General features: G+C 27.6%; 2 protein-coding genes across 4 annotated transcripts; one reads left to right on the top strand and one right to left on the bottom strand.

Moving 5' to 3' along the window:
- Nucleotides 1–4,844: 4,844 nt before the first annotated feature.
- On the top strand, nucleotides 4,845–20,513 carry LOC122528400 (G-protein coupled receptor moody-like). Of its 3 annotated transcripts, XM_043653462.1 has the most exons (10): nucleotides 4,845–5,067; nucleotides 5,182–5,325; nucleotides 14,580–14,725; nucleotides 15,068–15,208; nucleotides 15,701–15,871; nucleotides 16,266–16,393; nucleotides 16,488–16,641; nucleotides 17,286–17,485; nucleotides 17,983–18,168; nucleotides 19,312–20,513. In XM_043653462.1, the coding sequence occupies exons 3-10, from the start codon at nucleotides 14,643–14,645 to the stop codon at nucleotides 19,401–19,403; spliced, it is 1,155 nt and encodes a 384-aa protein (XP_043509397.1). In that variant the 5' UTR covers nucleotides 4,845–5,067; nucleotides 5,182–5,325; nucleotides 14,580–14,642; the 3' UTR covers nucleotides 19,404–20,513. The 3 variants fall into 3 exon arrangements, with proteins under 3 accessions (XP_043509397.1, XP_043509399.1, XP_043509398.1); XM_043653464.1 differs by having other exon boundaries at nucleotides 4,845–5,325; nucleotides 17,983–18,243; XM_043653463.1 differs by lacking the exons at nucleotides 4,845–5,067; nucleotides 5,182–5,325 and adding an exon at nucleotides 10,111–10,505.
- Nucleotides 20,514–20,625: 112 nt separating this feature from the next.
- LOC122528403 (ras-related protein Rab-38-like) lies at nucleotides 20,626–25,513 on the bottom strand. Its single transcript, XM_043653466.1, has 7 exons — nucleotides 25,421–25,513; nucleotides 24,960–25,328; nucleotides 23,950–23,982; nucleotides 22,939–23,035; nucleotides 22,280–22,336; nucleotides 21,789–22,033; nucleotides 20,626–21,024 (listed from the first exon to the last, which is right to left on the bottom strand). The coding sequence occupies exons 2-7, from the start codon at nucleotides 25,060–25,062 to the stop codon at nucleotides 20,900–20,902; spliced, it is 660 nt and encodes a 219-aa protein (XP_043509401.1). The 5' UTR covers nucleotides 25,063–25,328; nucleotides 25,421–25,513; the 3' UTR covers nucleotides 20,626–20,899.

Here is a 25,513-nt window from a genome sequence, read left to right as displayed (position 1 = left end):
GACATTTAACGTGTCACGCTACTGTGGAGGCGTCGATGCTTAATAGGATACATCAGAAGTCTCAACAACTGCAATTATGTTACTACAAAATATCCGTAGACTCAAGCAAAAATCTCTTTCACTTTCTTACTTTATAAATATTATTTGATACGAAGCATTTATTTTTTAAAAAAATAGAATTGATTTGTAAGAACGTGTTTTGTGTATGTATGTATGACAAAAGAAATATTAATTGAATATAAAAATATAATTTATCATTTCTCTCTTTTTTAATTATTTTTCTTTATCGTCTTTAATTTATCATGATGTATGATATTTATTACAAATTTAATAAGAAATATTTATTACAAATTTAATTTTATTAGAAATTGAATGAAAGATGTAGAACTTTAGTAATTTTGATATTTACATGATCAAAAAGATCAATCAAAGAGAATCTAAGATTTCGAGAAATTATTTCAATAAATCATGAAATTAAAAAATTATATTATTTCATAGCTTGCTGTAATTGTTAAATAACAAACTTTCCATAAAACGAAATTAAGAAAGATATTGCGTAATCTTTAAAATTCCACGTAAGTCTCAGTTTCAAAGAGACTTCCGGTTTAACGCGACATTACAAATCACGCAGTCTCTATCTGGAGAAACGTTTCTTAATATAAGTAGGTGTATACTGTGCACTGACATAGAATTACGTGCTCAGAATGACTTATAGAAAACGTGACATATCTCACTGTCGTTAGTAATGGGATCTAAGATATTTCGAATCGCTTCAATTTTTGAAAATTTTGGAAATTATGAAAATTTTGAGAGCTGCAATTATAAAATATATTAGAAAAAATCCAAAAAATTCGAGTTACCGAATACTCATCACACTGTCAAACCTTGCAATTCTTAAGAATTCTTCAAAATATCCAAAATGATCTAGATATCCATTTGAAAAAGGTAGAACTGCATTTTCCAGATGAATCAATGCATAAAATTATTTTCAAATTATATATTATAGTATGTCATTTAACTTCGATTTATAATGTGGATAACTACGGATTTTTATGCATTTATACAAAAATGCATATAATGCACATGACATGCAGAAATAATACATATAAAACATCTGAGATAGAGTATTTATTACGATGTATAGTAGATAAAACAAATTTCTATTTAGATTGAATTTAAAAATGCACAAAAATCTGCAATCTATTGATAACTAACCGTTTCAAAGATATGGTTTATTCCAGTTGCGTGAAAATAAATCCTGATATGATATACAAGTTTGAAGCGATTCGAAGTGTCTCAGCTCCCATATCAGGCTAGTCGTCGTCGATGCTTACTTTTAAAGCACCTACGCTTTGATTTGAACCACGCGTTCCGTCCGCTTGAAAACACGGTCCCTACATCCTTTTTAAAAATAATTACATTTGGTTACCAACAGAGCCTATGGTGCACCGTGCCAAAGGGGGAGAAAGCAGCTGGGTACGAGCGTGCACAACGGAAGAGTATCCACCGCGCCCCTAATAAATCGGAAGTGGCACCGTTCTCCTCTTTTTTTTTCCTTTCGTCTGCCTCCTCCTTCGCAGAGAAGGAAACGCCATTTACGCCGGTCACTCGATCATCTACTGGTAAATATAATTAATTAAAACGGAAGCCTGACCGTAGCGAGACAAGTGATTTCAGGAGGGGGTTGATTTAAATCGTCCAAACTGATGCTTTGTGTTTAGCTTAGCTAGTTACGTTCTATTGTGTCGGGGTAATTCTTCAAAATCTTTTCAATGGCTAGATGTATGTAAATAATTGGTATTATATGCGATATACTTCTGGTTAATATTGTTTTGCTTATTGTTAAAAGTATTCAATAATTGTATTCAAATAAATTCTCTTTTATAATGAACATGTATCGTGAACTTTATATCATACAGAGCAATTATATTATTTGTTCATCTTTTTCAAGTAATACTTACTAAACATTCATAGTCGGATAGAAGCTCTGCTAATTAATTTCAAAGATTAAAATACAGGAGAGGAAAAACAAAATATTAAAATACAGGAGAGGATTAAATAAAATTAAAATAAGTTATTTGTCTTTTGAGAATTGGATAGATTTGAGTATTAATTATAAGCATGTATTATGTATCATAAAAAACGATTTCTGATTTTAAACCTGCCTGACTCACAGGATAAGTCAGTGGTCATTTCAGACTACATTGACCCATATATGTATAAATTAGAGGACTATGAACGTGTTAAATTGATTTCAAACATACTATAATATCAACATACTATAATAATCATTATTAGTAAAGAAAGCGTGTAGCATTCAAAGATATGATTGAAAGAATGATTGATACTTAAACATAACACATGATCTTACGAAATTGTTTGTAAGTAGATTTAATAGAGAAAATATCTAAACAATAGGTAATATATTCGACCTACATACCTGAAAAGAAACATATTACAGAATAGACACATTATAAAGTAACTTATTAATTTAGTAATTAGTTAAAAAAATTAAATCATAATGGTCGATTAACAAATTGCTATAAATTACTTGTTATAATAATAATAACAAATTGCCACAAATTACTTGTTATAATAATAATAACAATAGTCTTAGTGCCTATATTTAAGTTATTTATTTGGTATTTATTATTGTTAATAAATAATATATTTAGATTATTTATTTGGTATTTATTATTGAAAATAATATCTTAATTTCTGTAATTAAAACTATTTACGATTAAACGTCAAAGGATATGTATGAACTATTGATCAACTCCATAGATTAAAAAGAAAAAAGGAATAATGATGTTGTAGGTACACTAATAGTAAATTCATAAATCATGACTTAGTATTTCTAGCAAAACCTACAATATGACCTAAATCTCATTAGAAAGATTGAACTAAATTAAATGTGAAATTTAAAGAACATTTATGAAAGGAATCTATTTCGAAAATTTTATTAGCACATTTTCTTTGAGACAGGAAAATTTATGTATAGAAAATGTATATTTCCTATATATTGGTATATATATTTTATATTGCGTATTGAAAATATTATAAGAACAGAATATGCATATTATATATTGTAAGAGCAGAATATTTACAATTAATTATACATTATTATTTAATTATACTTTTTATTAATATTATATATAATATAATATATTACATATTATTAATTATATGTTTAAGAATATTTGTGCCCTATATGTATTTTATACATTTTTCTATTTCCATTCCCCGTAAATGTATAAAAATTCACATTTCATTCATAGATTCGTCTATTATATATCAATTCTCATATTTTGTTACAGTTTAACATCCACGATACATGGAGTAAAGTTAAACTGATTTAGGTCGATGTTTTTATAGAAAGGGGACTGAACGAGCGGTCCCTTGACAATAAATCGTCAAACGTTTGCTTTTTATTAGAGATGGGGGTGTAACTCTAGGCTTAATCTGGGGCAATATGAACGCTTCCAGTGAGTGGAAACTGACAACAATTTAACGATGATAGTGCTTCAAATCGATTTGAATCACAATTTTCTGCGAACGTCATATTCGAAGAAATCCATCATTTCACGAGAAAGCAACACTTTCTAATCCGTGGCAGGATTGTAAATTTGTTATTCGTTTGTACATATATTGTGATTCACGAAAATATTTAGATATTAGTTATATTCGTGAAAATATGAATATAAATTATTTTATACTTGTCTAATCACGAGTTGTAATTTCTCCTTTTTGTGACTTTACTAATTTTTGGAAAATTTTGAATATCTATTAGTTTTTGGTAATCTTGGAGTACATACGGATTTTGATAGTATAATAATAGTAATTGCAACGTACATGATTAATATCCAATTTTTAAAAAATTAATTAATTAATTTAAATTCATAAATTAATCTGTTAAAAGAAATGACGTAAATAATTGTGAATTTCTAGGGAAATTTTTAAAAATAACTCTTATAATTTTAGTCTGCATTTATGAAAAATTCAAATATAGAAGCACATAAAATATTTAAAGTACAGTTTCTACGATATTATTAATTAATTTAATAAACAATTTAGTAATAATAGTAATTAATTTATTAAGTAAAACAAACCTCAATATTGTTTTCACTTTTCTAGTTGTGTTTACTAACCTAGTTACCACCATCCTCAAAGTTTTCAGTTTTGAAATTAATTAATGTGACTTCTGACGTGACAGCGAAGATTTTAATTAACGCTAATAGAAATTCGTAAATATGATTAATCTTACGTTTTTCCATATCCAACAAATTAATGATTAATATCCCTGGCTTGTGGTGCCCGGATGAGAGTTTTGTGGAAACTCGTTCATTCGTCACAACGCACTAAAAAGAATATTGTCAATCTATAAACGTTCGACGCACCTATAGCAATATCCGAAAAATGGCGGGAAAGATAACTAATCCAAACCTAACCCCTACTTTTTAAGAATAGTCGTGCTCCTTTATAATTTGAATAAATATTTATGTATTTATATAATACGTAAAATATAATTTATATAATACGTAAAATGTAATTTATATAATACGTAATATATATTTATAAAATATTACTACAAGCGTCTAAATACTTGTACGAGTCACTCTATATTTTCCTGAGAATAAGGAATAAAAAATAAAATAAAAAATAAAAAAGATTACCACAAAACATCATAAACGTTTCTTAAAAGCGCCAACTTCTCAGGTTCGTTCGTAATCACACACATGTCAACACACAGTTTGCATTTACACTCGTCGTCACTCGCCTAAGTCCATCCTCCCCCCTCCCCCTCCCTTCCGTTTGCTTTGGGCCCATATCTAGCACGGTAAGCAGTCTAACCGTGGTGACGGTGACGAACGGGTTGTTTCTATATCGCTCCGTGTCACACTTTTTTCCTGTTATTTGTCGTGACAATCGATTTCCGTTCGTGAATCTTGATCGACAGACGGTGTCATACATTCCTGAAAATCCTTAATTTTCATTGAATTAATTCCACACACGCGAACTACATTATCGACATAATTATATCGTGAAGAAACATTCGAAAACAAACGAGTAAAATGTGTCTAATTTAACCTCTTTCACATGACTCAGATTATTACCAAATTAGCATATACATGTTAAACGTACAATATTACTACTTGATGAATTTCGTGATTAATTTCATAGAAAGAATCACGTGAACGAGCATCCCATATGTACATCTGTACGAACGTCTTCGTGTGTGAGTCAAGAAAGAATCAAGGATCTTCCTCGTTTGCGGATGTCCTGTCGGCTGCTATGGACGGATGACTCGTGAAAGGAATTAATGCGGTGAGTCAGTATCGAAACCCGCGTACACGATTCCCACAAGTTTTATTGCGTCGCCGTGTAGTTTTATTTGAAAAGGATACGAATGAAAGTCGAGTGCGATTTTCGAGTGGCGTTCAAGTGTTCAGTTGACGCGTGAAACGATAGTTGGCGATGTTCTTATTCGTGCAAACGGTAATTGGCTCGGGGGGACATCTGCGTCATTTTGAGGACCAATGCCAAGATCCAGGCAAAAAAACGCGCGTATGGCTTTTGTACAACGTTTCTCTGTGGTTTTCTCTTTTCTCTGCTGCCGTCTTCTTTCTCACTGTCTCCCCTGTGAGATTTGTCTTCAGCTGCGGACGTGCAGAGCACGTGGTGCGCTATGGGCGGGTTTCGAATGTGTCACGGCTCCATCGGTTTTGAATTCCGTTTATAAACGCGCGTTTGTAACTCAAACGACCGCTCACGCTACTGCTCATGCGCGGCTATTTAAATTTTTTAAACTGTTGCTCACTTGCAACAGCGTATTACTAAGCTAAGAAGATAAAACTAACCTTTTTTAGTTATGAAATTACGAATAAATGAAGGTACAAATATTTCATTCTTTATTATATATATTATAAATAGGCACAATAAAATACTGTGACAATATAATATGAAATAATAAAATTCGCATGTATTTATACGTATTTATACTTATTGTATTTGTACTTATATTGCGAAGTCCTGTTGATTTTTCTTGTTACTTGACAAGCTTTTTATTTGCAGATTCTTTCATTTGGAAATTAAGAAATTAAGATATTCTAAATAGAATATTAAATAATCTAAACTGATAAAAAATTATCACTACAGAAAATAATATTTGAGTAATGAATGTATATAATAATGGTAAGATATATTATTGCTATGTGTGTTTTTAAAAAATAATAGTAAATATTACATCTAGTTATTAATTCATCATTAATTTATATATTAACAAAAATTAAAGTATTGTACGTGAATTTGTACGTATTCCAATACTTTGATAGTGTACGAATGTTGTCAAAATATTCACATATATAATATGTAATATAATAAAATTTTATATTATATATTATTACATATTATACTTAATATAATTCGTAATATATAATAATGTATATAATAATATATAATCTGTAAATTAACGATAAATTACATATACAAATTAATAACTGGAAACAATACTTGTTATTATTTTATAAAATCTGAAATATTTAGAAAACTAACAATAATATATGTACAATAATATATATATAACTATACAATATACAACATGTCGAAGGACAATAATTACTGACTTGAAATAATATCTGCAATCTTCGAAAAAAATTTGTGAATCATCTTTATTAGATTTCTTCCGATTACTCAGAAAATTAAACTAGCTGAAAATAAAAAGCTTTCGAAAGAACAAGATAAGTTCATAAGACAATTCTAAAAATCGATTATCGTGCCACATAATATTGTGAAAATGTGAAGAACAAAGTAATTCATTTACTTTTAGTCTACTTCATTACTTATAATAATACTTTTAGTATTACTTGTTTACCTAATCTCTCAGGTGACATTGTGAAAACATACACTGTTTTTTTAAATTCACGTAACATTTTTTATACGAATATTGCGGTAAATAATTTTTGTTTAAGTGACTTTTTTTGCAGACAATATACATTTATTTTAGCAATCTAACAGATAATTGCTTTTACTTGGTTTTAATTGGTTTTGTGCGAATTCTTGTTAACATAAAAGTAAAAGTATCTAGTACACATTTGTACTATTTCTAGTACATTAAATTAATTACTATATAATAAATACTATAATACAGATATAATATTCAGTAATTTTGTATTAGACAATTTATTTATGATAAAGCATCATAATTGGCATAACATTGAATTATAACTAATTGTAGAGATTCATAGTCTACTTACCTATAATTGATGCACGCATTTCATTCTATAATACATACAGTTGTTACTTAATACCTATACTATCTTCGATTTATCCTCGACTTTTTCGAATTTGTTTCTCCATCCATTCATTTGCATAAGTCTGTTTCGCTCGTTGAAATCTACTAAATATTTATTAACACGCCGGGCGAATGCATTTGCATCGTTCATTTAGAAAACATATTCTGTTTGTAATAATTATTATCGACGTTGACGCGAATACTTTTAGTCAACATTCTGCTTAACAGCGATAGCGGTTAATTAAAGGCAATCTAGAATTCTCGGAAACTAGCGTGAATGCTCAATTGCAACGAACGTCTGTTCCATTTCCGAACCCGTGTCTTGTTCTCTCGATACATTAACCCCTTGCACTTCTGCGTCATCGCCATCAGGTTTTGTAGCCTGACTCCGTGCAAAAACCAAATGTAAGCACAAAAAGGAGGAAGTTACTCCATCAATTAAGCTTCCAACGTTATGGTTAAACTCAATTTTGTGAGTACTATTGTTTTACATTTGAATAATAAGAAGATTAACTCTCTGACCAAGCCAAAACTCACGATAATTACTATACTAATTGCATGAATTCACAGAAGTTTTATCTAAAAACTTCTGTGAATTCTATAGTTTTATCTAAAAATCACTAGATGATATTATAGTATAGACATTATAGTATCTGTAATATGAGTTAAAAGTGAACCGAATTGACAAATTTTTGGTCGACAATTCAAAGAAAATTGACAGTGGAATATTCAATGTCTGAATTAATAGAAAGACAAAAATTTTAATCAATTTATGATATAACAACTGTTGAAGTTTTAATCGATTTAATAATAGAACAATTACTTTTTTTGATATTATATTGTATTTAAATGGAGGTTTAAAAAATTATTTATTTATCAATATTAAGAATACTACATATGACAAAATTATTTATCAATATTTAAAAATGCTATATGTTTTTAGCTATTTTTATACATTGTCTTATAGAATTACACTTTTTTTGTACTTCGAATTAGAAAATTATTAAAGTCCTTCCTATGGAGTAAGGAACACATCCATTTTCATTCACTATGCAAAAAAAATTAAAACATCTTTCACCCATAAGCGAAGCTTCTTAATATTACTTTATTATATTATAATAAATAATTACTGCTTGATCCTTAATGGTTTGATTAAACGTTTTCAAAAAATAACATATTTGAAAATATTGAGAAATAAGATAAAGATAAAATTATTTATCCTAACTTCCATTATAAAAGTTTATAAATCTATCTAGTGGGAAATCCGAAATAATTGATAATATGTTTAACACCTGAGCAATTCATCATGTGCTCAAACTTCCAAGTAGAGAATCTTAATTACGATAAAACTTGATTATTAATTATTACAGGTAATATCCAGTGAAAGTTGGATATTAAAAGACAATAAAATTGGTTTCTACGTGAAACAAGACGTAGGCATAATTACTGATAAAAAAATTCCATAGTTCGTGCGTGAGATTTACTTCTTGAGCGAATTATATGTTTAGGAATAAAAAGGAATTTCAATTAAAGCACGGAAACTGATATCTCGTCGTTGCAAGGAATGCAAGAGAAATCGTGTTACTATATGCAGTAATACGTGAAATATGTAGATGTGAATATAGAAGAAATTTTCAAAATAATTTACAATCATAATTAAAAGTTCTTAATTTATTAAAATTCGTTTCACTTCGTTCAAATTCAGTAAGTTCATTACAGTGATACTTAATTAAAAAATAAGAGAAACAAGAATAAAAAGAATTTCAGCGATATTTTTGGTAATTAAGTCCCAGCAATGGTCATAATTAAAAAAACCACATCGAGACTATTTACGATTAAGCGCAATTTAATCTTAACATTGATGTTAGGAACGTTTACCCAGTTTTATTCGCGTGGGTGAGCTTTCCCTGAACTCGATACACGTGTGCAGAACGTACACATGTGTTGCACTCGAAATACGAGCAACCCGTAAATTTCAATCCGCATTCTGTATACTAGTGCTTTAACAGCATTAACACCAAGAATACGTTCAGTGTCACAATAACCCGCCATTGTTTTGCTCTCTGGTTTCTCTTACCACAATTGTACTTGATCGTTTCTTGACTTTGAACCTATTTCTAAAAACACGTTCAATCCACGTCGTCTTCTTCTAATTTTTTGAAACGTCTTCTTTTAACTTTTTTCAATGTGAATTTCCTTGAATTTTATTTCTGTCTATAGTGTATGTATGTATAAGGAAATTCTATATTCTATATTTTGTATTCTATATGCAAGATTGTATTCTGTATTTTATTTTCTATGTTTTATATTCTATATTATATTTTATATTCTATTCTGTATTTTATATTTTATGTACAAGATTATACTCCAATAATAACTAAATTTATAATAACTTTATAATTCTCTGATACAATTTTTTGTATAAGAATGAACAGCTATTATAATGAAGAATCTTAGGATTTTGATTATTCAGTAAAGTCCATCTTTAGAAGATTGTGCCAATAGTAACTCTAGTATTATTCAGACGAGACTTCCATTTATAGTTGATGGAAAAAATCTTTTGGATATTTGCAAATTATTAGGATTCTACACATTACAAAACAATGCAAATATAGTGTTGTAGATCTAAGTAAACTACCGATACAATCATAATAATTTTATGATTATTAAATTAATCATTGTAATCATTGTTGATTATTTTTCTCATTCATTAATTAGTAATGTGATTCCACATTAATCGTAATCGTTAATCATTAATCAGATTACGTTTTCCTTATATCAGATTCACATCAAACGCATTGCTTGTTTCAAATTCAACATCTCTGTACTGTACATCTCATCAATGAAAGCAACGTTCGTCCTAAGAAAGTAAAAAAATGATACATCGTCAATAAACAAGGTAATCGGACGATTTGCATGAGCGCAGCACGCGTATGTAATACCGATCGTCCGCGACTCGTCGCCGGCCTCTTGGACACTTTCACCGTGACTCAACTTGACTCATTCATTGCCATTCGCCGCGTGATTAACTCGGAAATCATTCGATGACGTCAGGCAGTTCACCAGCGGATTCTATGAAAGACGACGTGTGACGTCTTCTACGACGGTTTGTCACTTGGTGTACCACTTTGAAACACGAGAAACATACCATCGACTATCTGGCCATAGCTTAGAAACGTAGCACAGCGAAGGAGTTTCCACGTGCAGAATAAAAGTAAGCAGATGAAGCTTGAAAGAAGCGCTAGCAATTGTACTGTTGCACTGAGTGTTGGATATAAAAAGTTGCAGAAAGTCGAGATGCTGAGACCTGAGTCGAGTGCTCGGTAAAATGGTACTTGAAATTTCCCACGGAGTGTTCCATTGGTTCATATGAAATAATTATTTACTGTCATATTGATTGAAATATTTATTATAATTTTACAATTCACTGTGCATCTCAATTATATCTTCTTTTTTCTTTAGACTAAATTTGAAATGTAGTTATTTGAAGTATATTATTTATTTCATTGTACTTGCAGTGGAGTATTTTATGGAATTTTTACTTGAAAGATCAAGATATGTCTTGACAAGTATAATTAATCAAAATATTTATTTGATATTACACGTTTCACAAGATTTTACAAGACCCACTTGATATGAATTTCAATTTGTATATATTTTTCAGAATAAGTTTGAAATAATTATTTTTCTCATTACACGTGGAATTTTCACGATATTTAAAAAAGATCAAGGTATGCCTTTGAAAATACGATTGCTCGAAATATTATTTGAAATATTTATCTGATTTTGCATTTTTCATAAGATTCATTATATATATATTTTTTTTCAGAATGAGTTTGAAATAATTATTTCTCTCATAATACGAAATATTTGATGGAATTTTTTTAAACACTCAGACGTGTTTAACAATCCTCAACGAATACGATAATGTGCAGTAGAATAGCAAAACTGTTTGGTATGTTTTAGATATCTGGTTTTAGATGGTTATTTGGTTTTAGATATCTCATGAATTCTCAAGCTCGAGTCTCTCCAAAAAAGGAAGCTTCTTTATTCTTTATTTTTTTCACGTAGAATCATCTCCATTCTTTTACCACTATATTATTTTTACTTGCAAATCTGTTTCTTAATTCTTCTCGATTATAATATAAAGTCGCATATGTGGTGCAAATTATCCATTCGATAAATAGAATTAAAATTTTACTTAATTGCAGTAATATATACTATAACATTCTCTTCTCAATATTTTACTCTTTTTTTTTCATCTCTTATTCTCTTGCACGTACTTTATGTACGTAATAGACATATAAATTTATTCATAAACTATCATAAAGATACACACTATTGTATTGAAATGAAAGTATTGAAATTACTTCTAAAAAAAGGGATAATCTTCTGTGGTTCTTATGGATCGTCGTCACATGTAATAATCGACTGAAAGAGATAACTTTAGACACAAGCTTTAAGCGCGAAAAGAGAAGATAGGGCAACGAGGGCGAAGTCACCCGTTCCCATGCCTTCCATCAGTTTTGACGAGTTTTTTGTTATAGGGGACCGCCTAGTACCGGGTGTCCGTTAATTTCTCTTAATTAAACTCAATCGAGGTTAATGCACCGCAGCTTGACCTTAGTTTACCAAATCCAGCGTAGCCTGAACGCAGCTTATAGTTTCTTTATCGATATCTCTGCTATATGTTACTTTAAACACCGTGTCAATTACATTCGTTATAGGTGTTATATGTATTTGTACGTGACACATAGTACGTCGGTTATGCGAATTACTAGTGTATTAGATTTGATAGATAGTGTTTCATTATTGAAGGCACAAGAAATGTCCAGAATAACCAAACGTGTAGAATACAATTTTTTTCACAAAAGAAAAGCTTCGCTCTTGGAGAAAACATGGTGAATTTGAAACTTTGATCGAGTACACGTTCACTAGTTAATTTTTAATTAAACATGTTCGAACTCTCGTTTTCTTGAGAACGAGACTTTAAACAAAAGAATTTTATTTTACAATTTTCATTTATTTTCACAGACAAGTTAAAAATTTCGAAATTGAGCAATGTAAAACCTAAATTTTTATGACTTTCAGTGTCCAATAATACCAGTTAGGGATTAATAATCACTTGGAAAGGACGGAAAAAATTAATTAGGATTAGCGTCTTACATCGTTCTTCGTAAATCTTCCAGATGACCTACTTCCGTCGGATAAAAACACTCTTCCACTCACCCTATAAAGAATAATGTATTCCTCCGTGTCACCTTTTGTGATTAATGTTCCTTTAATTTGCATATACAGCTTCCTAAACGATCGTAGATTATCAATAATGATTAGCGTTAGCCAACCTGAACCTAGCCAGAGTTTCTTCATCCTGGCATTATAGTAGTAGGTACATATATAATACTTACAATAGCAAAATTGCTACCACACCCTGTGGTGTGTATAACGTGATTGCAAAACTACTTCAGAATCTCAATTTATTTGTCATAACTATTCTAAACTTAGAATAATACATCACATTATAATTACATCATTGTGGCATCATTCATTGATAAGAAATATCAGCGTGATAAGAAATATCAGTGATATTAATTCAATATTATTTTATATATATTAATTTAATTATTGTACGTACGTGTCTTATACATATTGTATATAATCTTCAGTTTTTAGATATTTATGCAAATATATATTTTCATAGAGATAAGAAGAGAAGTATGAATTATTTTGCAAATTCATATTTATGTGAAAATAATTAAAAATGACCCCAGATAGGAGTTTGTTTCATTTATTAAATATAACAGAGTATGATAATAATTTATTATTTGTATATTTAAATTCCCATAAAAATTCGCATTCTAATTTACTATTAATTTAATATTAATTATTCAAAAACTTAATTTATTATTAATAAATATAATTGATATGATGGTAGAAAATAATTTAAATTTTTTTATATAAATATAACATATGTAATGTAATGTAATATACATATCTAATGAAGTATTATAATATATACATAACATATGTAAAATAATAGTAAAAAAAAATTTACTTTAATATAATTTAATTTAGTTTGATTCGTTTCATGTAATTCTTATTTTTACAAAGAATATTTATACATACAAGAAATAAATTTTATCGTTGCCTCACGATTCTGTAAATTAACGCGTTATAAAGGGGAACGAGAATTCCCACGAGGAGGAAACCGCGACCTAAACTTCCAGAGTGATCCACTATGCGTGACGCAAAACGGAAGTTGCGTTGTTGCTTTGAAACAATTCGGAATCTATCCAATGAAACAGTTTTCGTTTCATTTCACAACTGTATGGCGTTAGAAATTATTCGATCAACGTTCCAAGGCGAAATTCTGATGAATCACCAATCAATTTTAAACCGTCGAAATCAATCTGCTTTTGCTTTATACGCAACACTTGGGAAAATAATATTACTCTAAAAATATTACTAAAACTGAGCTGTTTATTCTCTTCAAATTAATTAACTTCTCAAAAGATAGAAAAATTGATAAAGTAATAAATATTTTTTATTATTAAAAATATTGTGTTAACATCTACAGTCATTATCTTTACAATATTAGAAAATTTAAAGAAATTGAGGCATAATATATTAAATTAAATATTATATATATAATACATTAAATTAAATCATTACTTGATCCTTATGGATTAAAATTTTTTTTAAAACTTACACTTGTATTAGTAGTACGTATTATCACAGACATAATTTTAACAATGTGCAAGATACTTAAAATTATATATCTCTGGAATTATCACATTGGTCTCTGAAATAAATTATTTATTATTTCACGGTCAAAAAAATTTTTATCATTTAATAATGTTATATCTAATTATTAAGAAAATTTATTTTACATATAAGAAATTAAATATCAATGAAGAAATGCTCTGGTAAAAGCAAAATTTAAGAAAATTCAAAAAATGGAATTACTTTGATCTGTAAATGACTCAAATATGAATTGAACGTATATAACTTCAAATTCATATTCAAAATAAATATTTTCATTTCTATGACAATTTTATTGTCTATAATAAATACTAAATATTCAAAAAATAAAAAGTCTTAAAATTTAAAAAATTTCCTGAAAGATACCTTAGGATTTAAAAATTTTATGACTCACGATGAATACTGAATATTAGAATTAATAAAATGTATCCTGAAACTTTTGAATGGAAGTGTGCGTACACTTACTTTAAATTAAATTTTTCTTTAAATGAACATATCTCATTTTCTTTACTCTTGTTTCTTTCAGGCCTCGGAGGTGGTCAAAACTGAATGAATCACTGGAAACAAATCGGAATTCATCAATTTTAAAATGGATAAATTGGCCACATGGCACATATTACGTGCTTCAGGGAATAATACAGAAAATGCATTAATCGATGGCGAAGTGTCGAGGTAATTGTGACTTTTATCAGTGAAACTTAAAAGACGGAAAATGTAAAAAATTTCTGCAATATAACTCTATAATATTTTTTCATATTAATTTAAGAAAAATTAATTATCGTGTATGTATAGGTTTATGTACAGGATACCATCAATCAATATATAAAATATAAATCGATCTAATTTATCGATATAGTAAACCATAGTGATCTGATTTAAGATAAAAAGCTTGAAAAATGTGTTATGATTATGAATTGAATTGTTGTTAATAATGTGTGAAATAACTTGCAGATATGAATTAATAAAAACACTTTTTTATAAATTTTAATCTAATTATTTGATTTTTCTGTACAGATTTCCTAAACCGCTGCAAACGTTCGCAGCTGTGGTTGCAATACTAATTATGATCACTGGTCTTGCTGGTAATTTATTGACCATTATTGCACTGTGTAAATACCCCAAAGTTCGCAATGTTGCAGCAGCCTTCATTATAAGGTATACAAAAATGTAGAATTAATTTTTCATTAATAACGAATATTTATATAGTGACGAATAATTATATTAGTAATGTATGATTACATAATATATTGATGAAAAGTTCTTCTAAATGTTCGAATATTTTCCTAAACAATTACATATACCAAAGTTATAATTATACAGAAATTATTAAAATACATACAATATTTTTAAATGCTTCATTTTAATATACAATACTTGTTTAATATACAATAATGTTAATATATATTACGTATTTATAAAAATATTTCATATGTTAATATATTATATATTTATTTCCTATGCTTATAATATACATTTATATTATATATATATTTATTTTAATATTTATTTACATTATTTTGTCTTCTATATTTTATTTTATTTCACTTTTCATGAATGAAATATTATATATAGTATATAATATGAAATATTATATATAGTATAAAAATTTGAAAAGAAGATAATCTGAAATTTTATTAATTATTCCAGTCTCTGCGTGGCAGACTTTGTATTCTGTTTGCTTGTACTACCATTTGATTCCATCAGATTCATCGATGCAAGTTGGGCGAATGTACGATTTTTATGCATTCTTGTGCCTTTTCTGAGATACGGAAACGTTGGCGTGAGTCTTCTCTCCGTTGCAGCTATTACTATCAATAGGTATAATCTATATAAATATAATCTGATATAATCTTTATATAATTGACATATATTATCTAATATAACATATATAAATTATAGTACAACATTAATTATATTAATTGATATATATTATTAATAATATTGATATATTATATATACAATGTATATATAATAATGTATGTCATACATTAATTATAGAATTTCCTCGAGTCACTTAAATTATTTTAAGCATACAATAAAAGTGAGATTTTGTAATTTTCTTCGACATATGTGTTATTCTCGTTCTTCTTCACTGAACATTGTAATTCTACTCCCTTACTTTATAATTACATTCTATAATTAATTATTTTGTAAATAAATTTCGCATTTTATGAAATTAAATATTGACATTTCATAAATTTTTTTATTTTAGATACATTATGATAGCTCACCACGGCTTGTACAGCAAAGTCTACAAAAAATATTGGATTGCATTTATGATCTTATTCTGTTGGTTGTTCTCTTATGGGATGCAAGTACCCACCCTCTTAGGAGTTTGGGGTAAGACATAATATATTACAGTTTAAACAAAGTTGAAAGTAAGTAAAGTTAAAGTAAGTAAGAATATTATTGTTATTTGATGTTTATCTTTTAGGTAAGATCGATTACGATCCGAATTTAGAAACTTGCTCGATCGTGAAAGATAGCAGAGGTCACACTTCGAAAACTTTTCTCTTCGTAGTGGCTTTCGTGATACCCTGCTTGATAATCATTGGTTGTTATACTAAAATATTCTGGGTCGTACACAGGTAATGCGCAGCTATGATTTACACAAATAAAATAAAAATTTAATGAATAATAAAATTAGTTAGAAATAAAGTAATAATAAAATTAAAAAAACTATATGTGAAAATGTTTTGAATACTTTAATGTTATACTGTAAATGTTATAAATATATATATTTTAGAATATGGAACAATAATTGAATAGTAAAATAAAATCTAGTTATATTGCTTCGGTTTTTAAGAAAAAAATTTTAAACAATTTAGATGTATTTTTAGATTTGAAAACGAATAGAATCGAAATATAAAAGAAGTAAAAATTAGAAAAATACGCGCATTTTTTCATAAGTTTTATTATTATAAAAATAATAATGTAATTAATTTATATATATATATATATATATATATATATATATATATATATATATACACACACACATATTGCTTTTAGTAATAATAAACTAATTATAAAAAATAGAAAGAAAAAGATTATTTTGTAACAATATAAATTATATAATACAATATAAATTTATAATACAACAGTTAATTTTATAATTTAGCTGCTACAAACATTTTAATAACTTGCATCGATTATTGAATGTTTTTTAATAGAAATGATGGAATTAAATCTTTCATCGTATATTATCATATTTATTTCTCCTAATTTACAGATCTGAAACAAGAATGCGGAAACATACAGCTCCAACGATAAAATCGCCACATACACCTGGTAGAGATACTAGGGAAATCAAACAGAGACGTAGCGAATGGCGAATCACAAAAATGGTCCTAGCTATTTTCCTTAGTTTCGTCGCTTGTTATCTTCCAATTACTATTGTTAAAGTTGCCGATGTTGAAGTTAGATATCCAGGTAATATATATAATAAATAAAATGAAAGTTATAAACACAATTATAGTTGCAAATTAGAGCTTTATTGACACAATTGCACATAATTTTTAGATTTGCAACGACAGTTTAAATTCTGGATTACAAAATTATTTGTAAATTAATATTTTATAACGTTAATGACATTTCTTAATTATATTGATACTTGTATTATTTATTATTTATATTAATTGTTTGTATTATATTAAATTAATATAATAATGAAATTATACTATATTACATAGAGTAATGTTCTATCCAATATTATAATATTAAATACTATTATCTGCAATTATAATATTATAACATCAACATAACACATCTGATATTATTACACTAGTATTTATAATATAATATAATTATAATATATTATATTAATATTGTATTACAGTATTTCAAATTTTGAGCTATTTGTTTGTCTATTTTGCCTAATATTATAATACTAAATACCATGTGTTAATACTGACACTGTTTTGCTACAGCATTCCACGTTTTGGGCTACCTGCTTCTCTACTTTGCCTCTTGCGTGAACCCGATTATTTACGTGATCATGAACAAGCAATACAGGCAAGCGTACGCTGGTGTGATCGGATGTTCTCGGATAAGAGCGAGTCTATCACCGTATGGCAGTAGTGCACCCGGTCATCAACAGCAGGACTACGGCCAAGGTAACTTCGAGCACCGTCGCGTGGTAACCAAGCTCTGACCGAACGCGAGCTAAGCGACCACACTTCGCTCATTTCGTAAGTCAAGGGCACAAATTCGCTGCTTCCTAAGATTGCATTTGGTTACGCGGGCATGTCCACGTCTCTCATTTTTGTTGTGACATTCGTATTTGCTTACTTAAATTTCAAATTCAATTAAATAATAGGAGAAAAAGGAGCATTATGTTATGTTATATATATGTGATACACAAATTATTATATATTATTTGTTGTAGTGTATCAATTGTTGAATTTTAAATTTCTTTGTTGTCATATTATAGTTTGATGTTAATTGTTATTGTATGAAAGATAGTTTCGATTTATATGAAATATTATTATTATAAATGTTTAATTGAACGTTTAAGAAATTATTTTCTACAAATATTTAATAAATAATGAATATAAATATGATTTTATTTATCTTTGTTATTACAACACAATTCAATCTTAATTTCTCATCTATAAAAGATAACTTCGATTTTAATATTTATAATATATAATAACGTTTAATTAAAATTGAAGTTATATTTTACGCAAGAGGTATTAATATTAAATTATGATATAGAAGCAGAAATAAATAAAATTACATTTATATTATTATTAAATAATATAATTTAAAAATTATAAGATACAACTTACAATTAAAAATTGTAATTTTTATTAGAATTTCTAATACATAGTATTATAGAACTTTTGTTTTTTAAATAGAAGTAAAAAACATATCAGCTAAATTAAATTTATACAAATTCTTAAATTGTAAGAATATCCTTTATCTTTTTATTCATTTTCTTAACTTAACTTAATTTTAACTTTAACTTTAATTTAACATAACTTTCTATGTTAACTAAACGTATTTGTTAACATTTTTATCTTGTTAACTCGTTAACATTTCTATTAAATCTTGTTTATATTTCTATTAAAATCTTAGAATAACAGTAAAACAGAAGTACTAAGCTAACCACATTCATAAATCAGTCTTTCTCTGTTTGATTTTCTCCATTAACAGCTTTCTGCTTGCTGCTGTACAACACATGGATTGTTGAAGCACGCGTTCGAAGGAGAACTAGTATTACGAATTGATTTGTATTTGTACTACTTTTCTTTCAGATTATTCAAAGGACTTTAGTAAGACGATGGTATCAACAGTTTCCATCGCCATGAATCCAGTAAGAAACTCGCGTTTCGAGGAACAACTTTAATTTTAGGACTAAATTGCTCCCCAAAGAAGAAAAGTGTATAAAGGATGTTATTAATTAACTTTTAAAGACAGAAGACAGTATTCAAAGTATTTCATAATATCTATATATTAGTTACTCCAAGTGTGATATACATGATATAAGAATAATGAAGGAAGTAAATAGAAAAATATACATGGTAGAACTTTGATTATCTAAAGTAGAGAATTGTACTAAAATTTTGTTTTTATATGAGATATTTATTCTTTATATGAGATACTTATTTTGTTCTTTATATTAATTATGATTTTCTATTGGAATATTAATATTAAAGAGAAATGATGACACAATTGATCAGTAAGTGTTCTTCAACTAATTTTAATTTTCTGAAGTTTTCAACAGAACGATTTTTCTCAATGTTTTCTACAAGGATTATTAATCCTTGTATAATATTCCCATATAATTTATCATATATTTATTCTGATAATCAAAGTTTTAACTATTTATTATTGTAATCGTGATTAAAATGACTTTCACACTTCAAACTAATGTTATGAAACACTTATATCTTATAGTTAAAAATATAAGAATATACCATGAAAAAGAAAATGATCATTGAGAGAGAAAAGTATGTAAATAGAAAAGAGATCTGAAAACAGTATAATTATCTGGAGTTTATTAAGAAAATCAAAGAATAAGCAAAGACACTACAGTGCTGTTATTGATTTATCTATAATAGATTAGCTCATAGTGAAACATAGGTAGTATTGTATAATAAAATTATAAGTTATTTGTCTAGTGACAAATTGGACATTATGAAAGTTAAGAAAGATGACCAGGAAGAAAGAAAAGAATACCAGGTGTATTTAATTTTACAGACAATTAAACGTCGAGTTTGTACCAAAGGTAACACGTAAATATGCTTGTACATAAAAGTTACGTGTTAATTTCGTTAAATCTTTACCAAAATGTAAAAATATGTTAAGGATACAATTATGAATTTTGAAGTCGATGAATTTTATGCAATTTAATGCCGTGAATTTTCTTTATATTTATTTAATATTTTCGATTAAGTGACGAACAGAAATAATGTTGAAAAGTTATCAAAGTACAAATTAAATAAATTGAATTTTATCATTTTAAACAATTATTTGCATTTCCCCCCCTGTGAGTGTTTAATCTTGCTTCATTAAAAATGTATAAATACAATTGTTTATTTTATCAGATGAAATAAAAATTCTGTAAATCATCATAAAACTTCATCATGCATATATTTTAAAATAAATACACTATATTTATATATAAATTTATCATATTCCTAAGATTTAATATCTGATATATTTAAGAATATTCTAATTGTGCATATTTGTGACGTAATATTTACGATTAACATAGACGTACAAATTACATATTAAAACATATGCATCGCGGATAAATTAATATCAAATATAAAAACCAAGTTTTTCGGATGTGCGTTATCAGAATGAATGACATGGATATTTGATATTTTCAAACTACAATTACGATTTGCAACACCCACTCTTTTCACAAATCATTGGCTTGTCTCGTAATCGGACAGAATCACGGATTCCTCCATCCAGTTTACTTTTGAGCACGTTGTCCACGAGATAACGCATCGCCACATCTGTAAGAGAGATTAATAAATAATAAATAATATAATACGATTATAGAAAATAAATAAACACCATTGTATCTATTGTAGTTTAAGAAATATTTGTTTTATAATTGGAATTTAATAATGTAATTATTGTATGTGACGCAAATTTTTATTTTTATTTATTTATTATTAATTTTATAATTAATGTATTTAACAATTTCATTATTATTAATTATAATGATATAACGAATAATCAATTATAATTGAGAGATTATAATGAGAAAATACTATGAAATAATATGAAATTTAATATGCTTGAACTTAATTAAATAAATATAAAATACTTTATGTCAAATCATTGTAATTTATATTAGATTATATGTAATTAAATAATATGTATATATAACTATATTATTATATTTATTTAAGTTCAAGCATATTAAATTTCGTATTATTTCATAGTATTATTTTCTTGTGACAATAAGATCTGATACCATGAATGTAAAATATGCTTTGAACTATGTTAGAGAAAAATTAATGATAAAAAATATTATGAAATAATATTTTAATAATAAAAATATTGTTTTATATTATTTATATTATTATAATAAATATTCTACAATATTTTTGTTATCAGCTTTGAAACTCTAACATGTTCCAAAGTACACTTCATACTCATAGTATTAAATTTTTATAGTCATGCGAAAGTATTACTAAATAATACGAAATTTAAACGTGTTTAAATGTAATTAAATAGCTATAATCACTAATTTATATATATATATACTTACCAACATTTGTATTTTCTTTCGCAGATGTTATATACCAAGCGCCAATGTCATTCTCTTTACAAAACTTGGCGATTTGTTCAATGGGCACTACCGGGAAAGGAATATCACATTTGTTCGCCAAGAGAACCACAGGTATGTTTGAACCATCTGGAAGCGTAACTTTCTCCCTTAAATCGCACAACCATTTTTTAATCGATTGAAACGTCGCTATTCGCGAGATGTCGAAAACCAAAGCTGCAGCCACTCTGAAAATAAATAAAATTGAACTAAAACTGAACTGTGTATATAATCTAAAAACTGGAAAATATAAGAATTAATCCTAATGTAAATTTCGGAAATAACAATATATATAGCAATATATGTAGTATTCAAATACTTAAAAATAAATGAATAAAGTTTTACTTAATTTTATCTCTATCTTGGAGATAAAATTAGATAAAAACACGTTGCATACATGTACGAAGAAAATTGTTAATTACAATAACACTTACGCATATTTATAATAAACTCTGGTCATGTAGCCAAACCTTTCATGGCCAGCGACGTCCCTGAAAAATTGAAGTGAATGATAATAAAAATTAATTTACATTTACCTACGTGGACGTACCCCCACATATTCTTCAGAGTGTTTATTTTGAAATTAAACAATATCAAATAGAAATTAGAATTTGGAATTAAACAAATCTTCTCCAGAAACAATGAATAATACTGCAGATTGCAGTATTATTTCTCGAGAGTTCTCACTTTATAGCACATTTTGTTTGTGATAATTATTAAATACAATTTAGTTAAATAAAATTTAATTTTGAAATATATCTAAATATAATTGAAATATAATATCTAAATTCTTAATATTTGAAATATAATATCTAAATTCTTAATATTTGAAATATAATATCTAAATATAATTCTTAATATTTGAATAAAATATCTTCACAAGATAACGTTGAGCATTTGTTCACTAGTTTCCAATTTCTCTACTAGCACATTAAAATATTGAAGCTCAATTTTCTTAACAAAGAAAATTTGTGACACTCTTTGTTTCTTCTCTTCTTAATTGTCATTTTTTAACGAAATATCAAGTACTTTGAAACCTGTATAGTTGATCGTATTGAACGTGACATGCAAAGACAGAGTCGTGAATTAGTACCATAATTGCAAATTAATTTTAGTAAGCGGATCCCAGTCGAATGTTTTTATTGCGAAATCGGCTCCTATGGTAATCTTGTAATTCGATGTGAACTTTCCTGAAAAAGAAAGACAGAAAGAAAAAAGAAAACGATTGATCAATCAATCGTGCAAGAATACTAACTTATAAATATACTACACATATATTGAGAAGGAAGATATTCTTCGAGCAACTCTTCACTTAATTATTAATAAATTATTACTAATCGTTTATAACGAAGATTGTGTGTAATTCACAATACTATCGGCTAAAGAGAGAAAGACTTTTCTTTCTTATTTGAAGCAATAAATACCTCAAAGACAGTCTGTACAATTATTTATTGAGATACAAAAGAATAATGAGCAGATATAGAATATCATTAACCTTCACGCATGTGGAGCATATTATATTCATATTTTTTCATATTTCTCTTTTACATCGTATCTCTTTCACATTATCTTCATTATTTCTTCAGTTCTTTCATATTTCTCTCTTGTATTAGTCGAAAAGAAAAATAAACTAAATTGAATTAGTTAATTAATAATTAGTAATTATTTAATTTAATAGTTAAACTAGGTCAAAAGAAAAATAAAAAAATACAATCAATTATACCCAAACTGATGATTTATACAGAATTCTCCTAATAAGAAATATAAGCATACAACCGAAAAAATAAGACAATACTTATAATATTTTATGAATGAAAGAAAATTTTGTTTCTTTAATTTGTATAAACACGTGCTGTCTGTTTATGACGCTCATCCATCACAGATATATCACAGGCGTTAATCTTATCATAAACAGCCTGTTTCGTTATATATGACAGTAGATAAGTATAAAAATTTAGATAAACTATTGGAGATCGTTTGATTTAATAAGAAAATTTCAAAGTACCCTTTATATTCTTTAATGAGATTTTACAAGAGAATACTATAGCAATTAATAGTAACATTGAAACTGGTTGATACTTGTTTCTGAGTTAGGTTTATCTACCTTCTGTGTATCTCCTAACCAATGCTGTTTTCCCTGAAAAATATAAAAAAATTATTTATAGACAGAAATAAAAATACAATTATATATATATGTATGTATATTTATGAGCTTCTTTAATTTAACAATGCACTGAAAGTAAAAATTATTTATTTATAAAGACAATGTTGATATTAATCAATTTTGAAATCCATTAATTAAATGATAATGAAATTTAATTAATTGGACCTAATTAATTAGTATATAACTGCAATCAAACAATACCATGTCATTCAAAAATCATAGTTATTTGAAATAACCACTGATTAATCTATTTGAACATGAAAATGATTTTTCTCTGGACTATTTCATTATTTGTCTATCAAGTAGTCTAATTTATTAATCTTTTTATCTCATTTTATATTTCACATTTGTTTTTACAAATAATTTTTCAGGTAATTTCCAATTCTATTGTATAAACTTCACCTTCTGTTGAGATTATTTGTCATTTTTGTTTCAGTGAATTAACTCGGATAATTTGCTACTCAAATTTGCACGAAACGAATTCAAAGGCAATGTTCATGAGCCAAAACAACGAGACAGTAAACGAAATGTAATTACGAATTTGTTTAAACGAAACAACTGAATAATTTTTCATTCAAATTTAAACGAAATATCTGAAGCAACTCTACGATCGGACCAATAATATTTTCTCCCACGTTCGAAAAAAATTTCGACTCAACAACCTGTTGTACGTACAAAACTAAAATTCGACCATCAAATTTCGTACACTGTCACAGTATTTTTTGCTAAATCCATAATAATAGACATTCATATCTAGAATCATATCATACACAATGAAATACAATACAAATTGAAAGAATAGAAAAATACAGAGAACGAAAGAACACATGAAGATCACACACCGTTACAGTATGTCTTTCTTTTTTTTTTTTTTTTTTTAGTGATACTAATGGGTCGAAAGTGACGACGAATTATTCAAAAAAAGGAATTTTAAAACGTCCTGAACGCACCGACGCCATAGTCACCGATCACCAGGAACTTGAACAGCAGCTCCTTGTGCCCGAACTTGGACAGCAGGGCATCCGAGTCTCTCCTCGACTGCCTAGCGCTCATCTCCTCTTCACCTCTCGTTTTGTATTTCCCGTGAAACGACGGAAAGTAGTTGCACACTCGCTGATGATTGGATCAGGTTTGGCTGGCAAACTGACAAACGGAGGAAAAGCGAGTGGAACTCGACCTCAGAGGTCGTCGCACGGCGTCTCTTGCCCCGCGATCTAACAAATCTATCATGCTCGTGCTCGCTATCGGCTCTTCCTGTCCTCGTAAACACTTTCCTCTTCGGACTCTCGACGATCTTCCTCAACGCTCGATTCACACTTCTATTAATTTCAAGACTGGTATTTTTAGCAGATTCGTGGAAACTTCAATTTGGAATGTTTATTAACTATTCGAACGTTCTACCGTTACTTACTGATTCAGTAGTATCACCACTTTGTTAATGTATAATACTTTAAATCAGGAACATTGTCGAAACGATGCAAAAGAGGACCGACGCCGTGTCATT

The sequence above is a fragment of the Frieseomelitta varia genome, unplaced genomic scaffold (assembly GCF_011392965.1).
Source record: "Frieseomelitta varia isolate USP_RPSP 00005682 unplaced genomic scaffold, Fvar_1.2 scaffold_250, whole genome shotgun sequence".
Lineage (NCBI taxonomy): Eukaryota > Metazoa > Arthropoda > Insecta > Hymenoptera > Apidae > Frieseomelitta > Frieseomelitta varia.
This window is presented reverse-complemented; position numbering and strand designations above follow the sequence as displayed.

Excerpts from the sequence above, each read along its gene's own strand:
- LOC122528400 (XM_043653462.1), top strand. The coding sequence starts at position 14,643 with ATGGATAAATTGGCCACATGGCACATATTACGTGCTTCAGGGAATAAT. Across the intron at positions 16,394-16,487 it reads CACCCTCTTAGGAGTTTGGG|GTAAGATCGATTACGATCCG; the intron begins GTAAGACATAAT and ends TTTATCTTTTAG. Across the intron at positions 16,642-17,285 it reads ATATTCTGGGTCGTACACAG|ATCTGAAACAAGAATGCGGA; the intron begins GTAATGCGCAGC and ends CCTAATTTACAG.
- LOC122528403 (XM_043653466.1), bottom strand. The coding sequence starts at position 25,062 with ATGAGCGCTAGGCAGTCGAGGAGAGACTCGGATGCCCTGCTGTCCAAG. Across the intron at positions 22,337-22,938 it reads AAAATTAATTTGCAATTATG|GGACGTCGCTGGCCATGAAA; the intron begins GTACTAATTCAC and ends TCAATTTTTCAG. Across the intron at positions 21,025-21,788 it reads GAAAGAAAATACAAATGTTG|ATGTGGCGATGCGTTATCTC; the intron begins GTAAGTATATAT and ends TCTCTCTTACAG.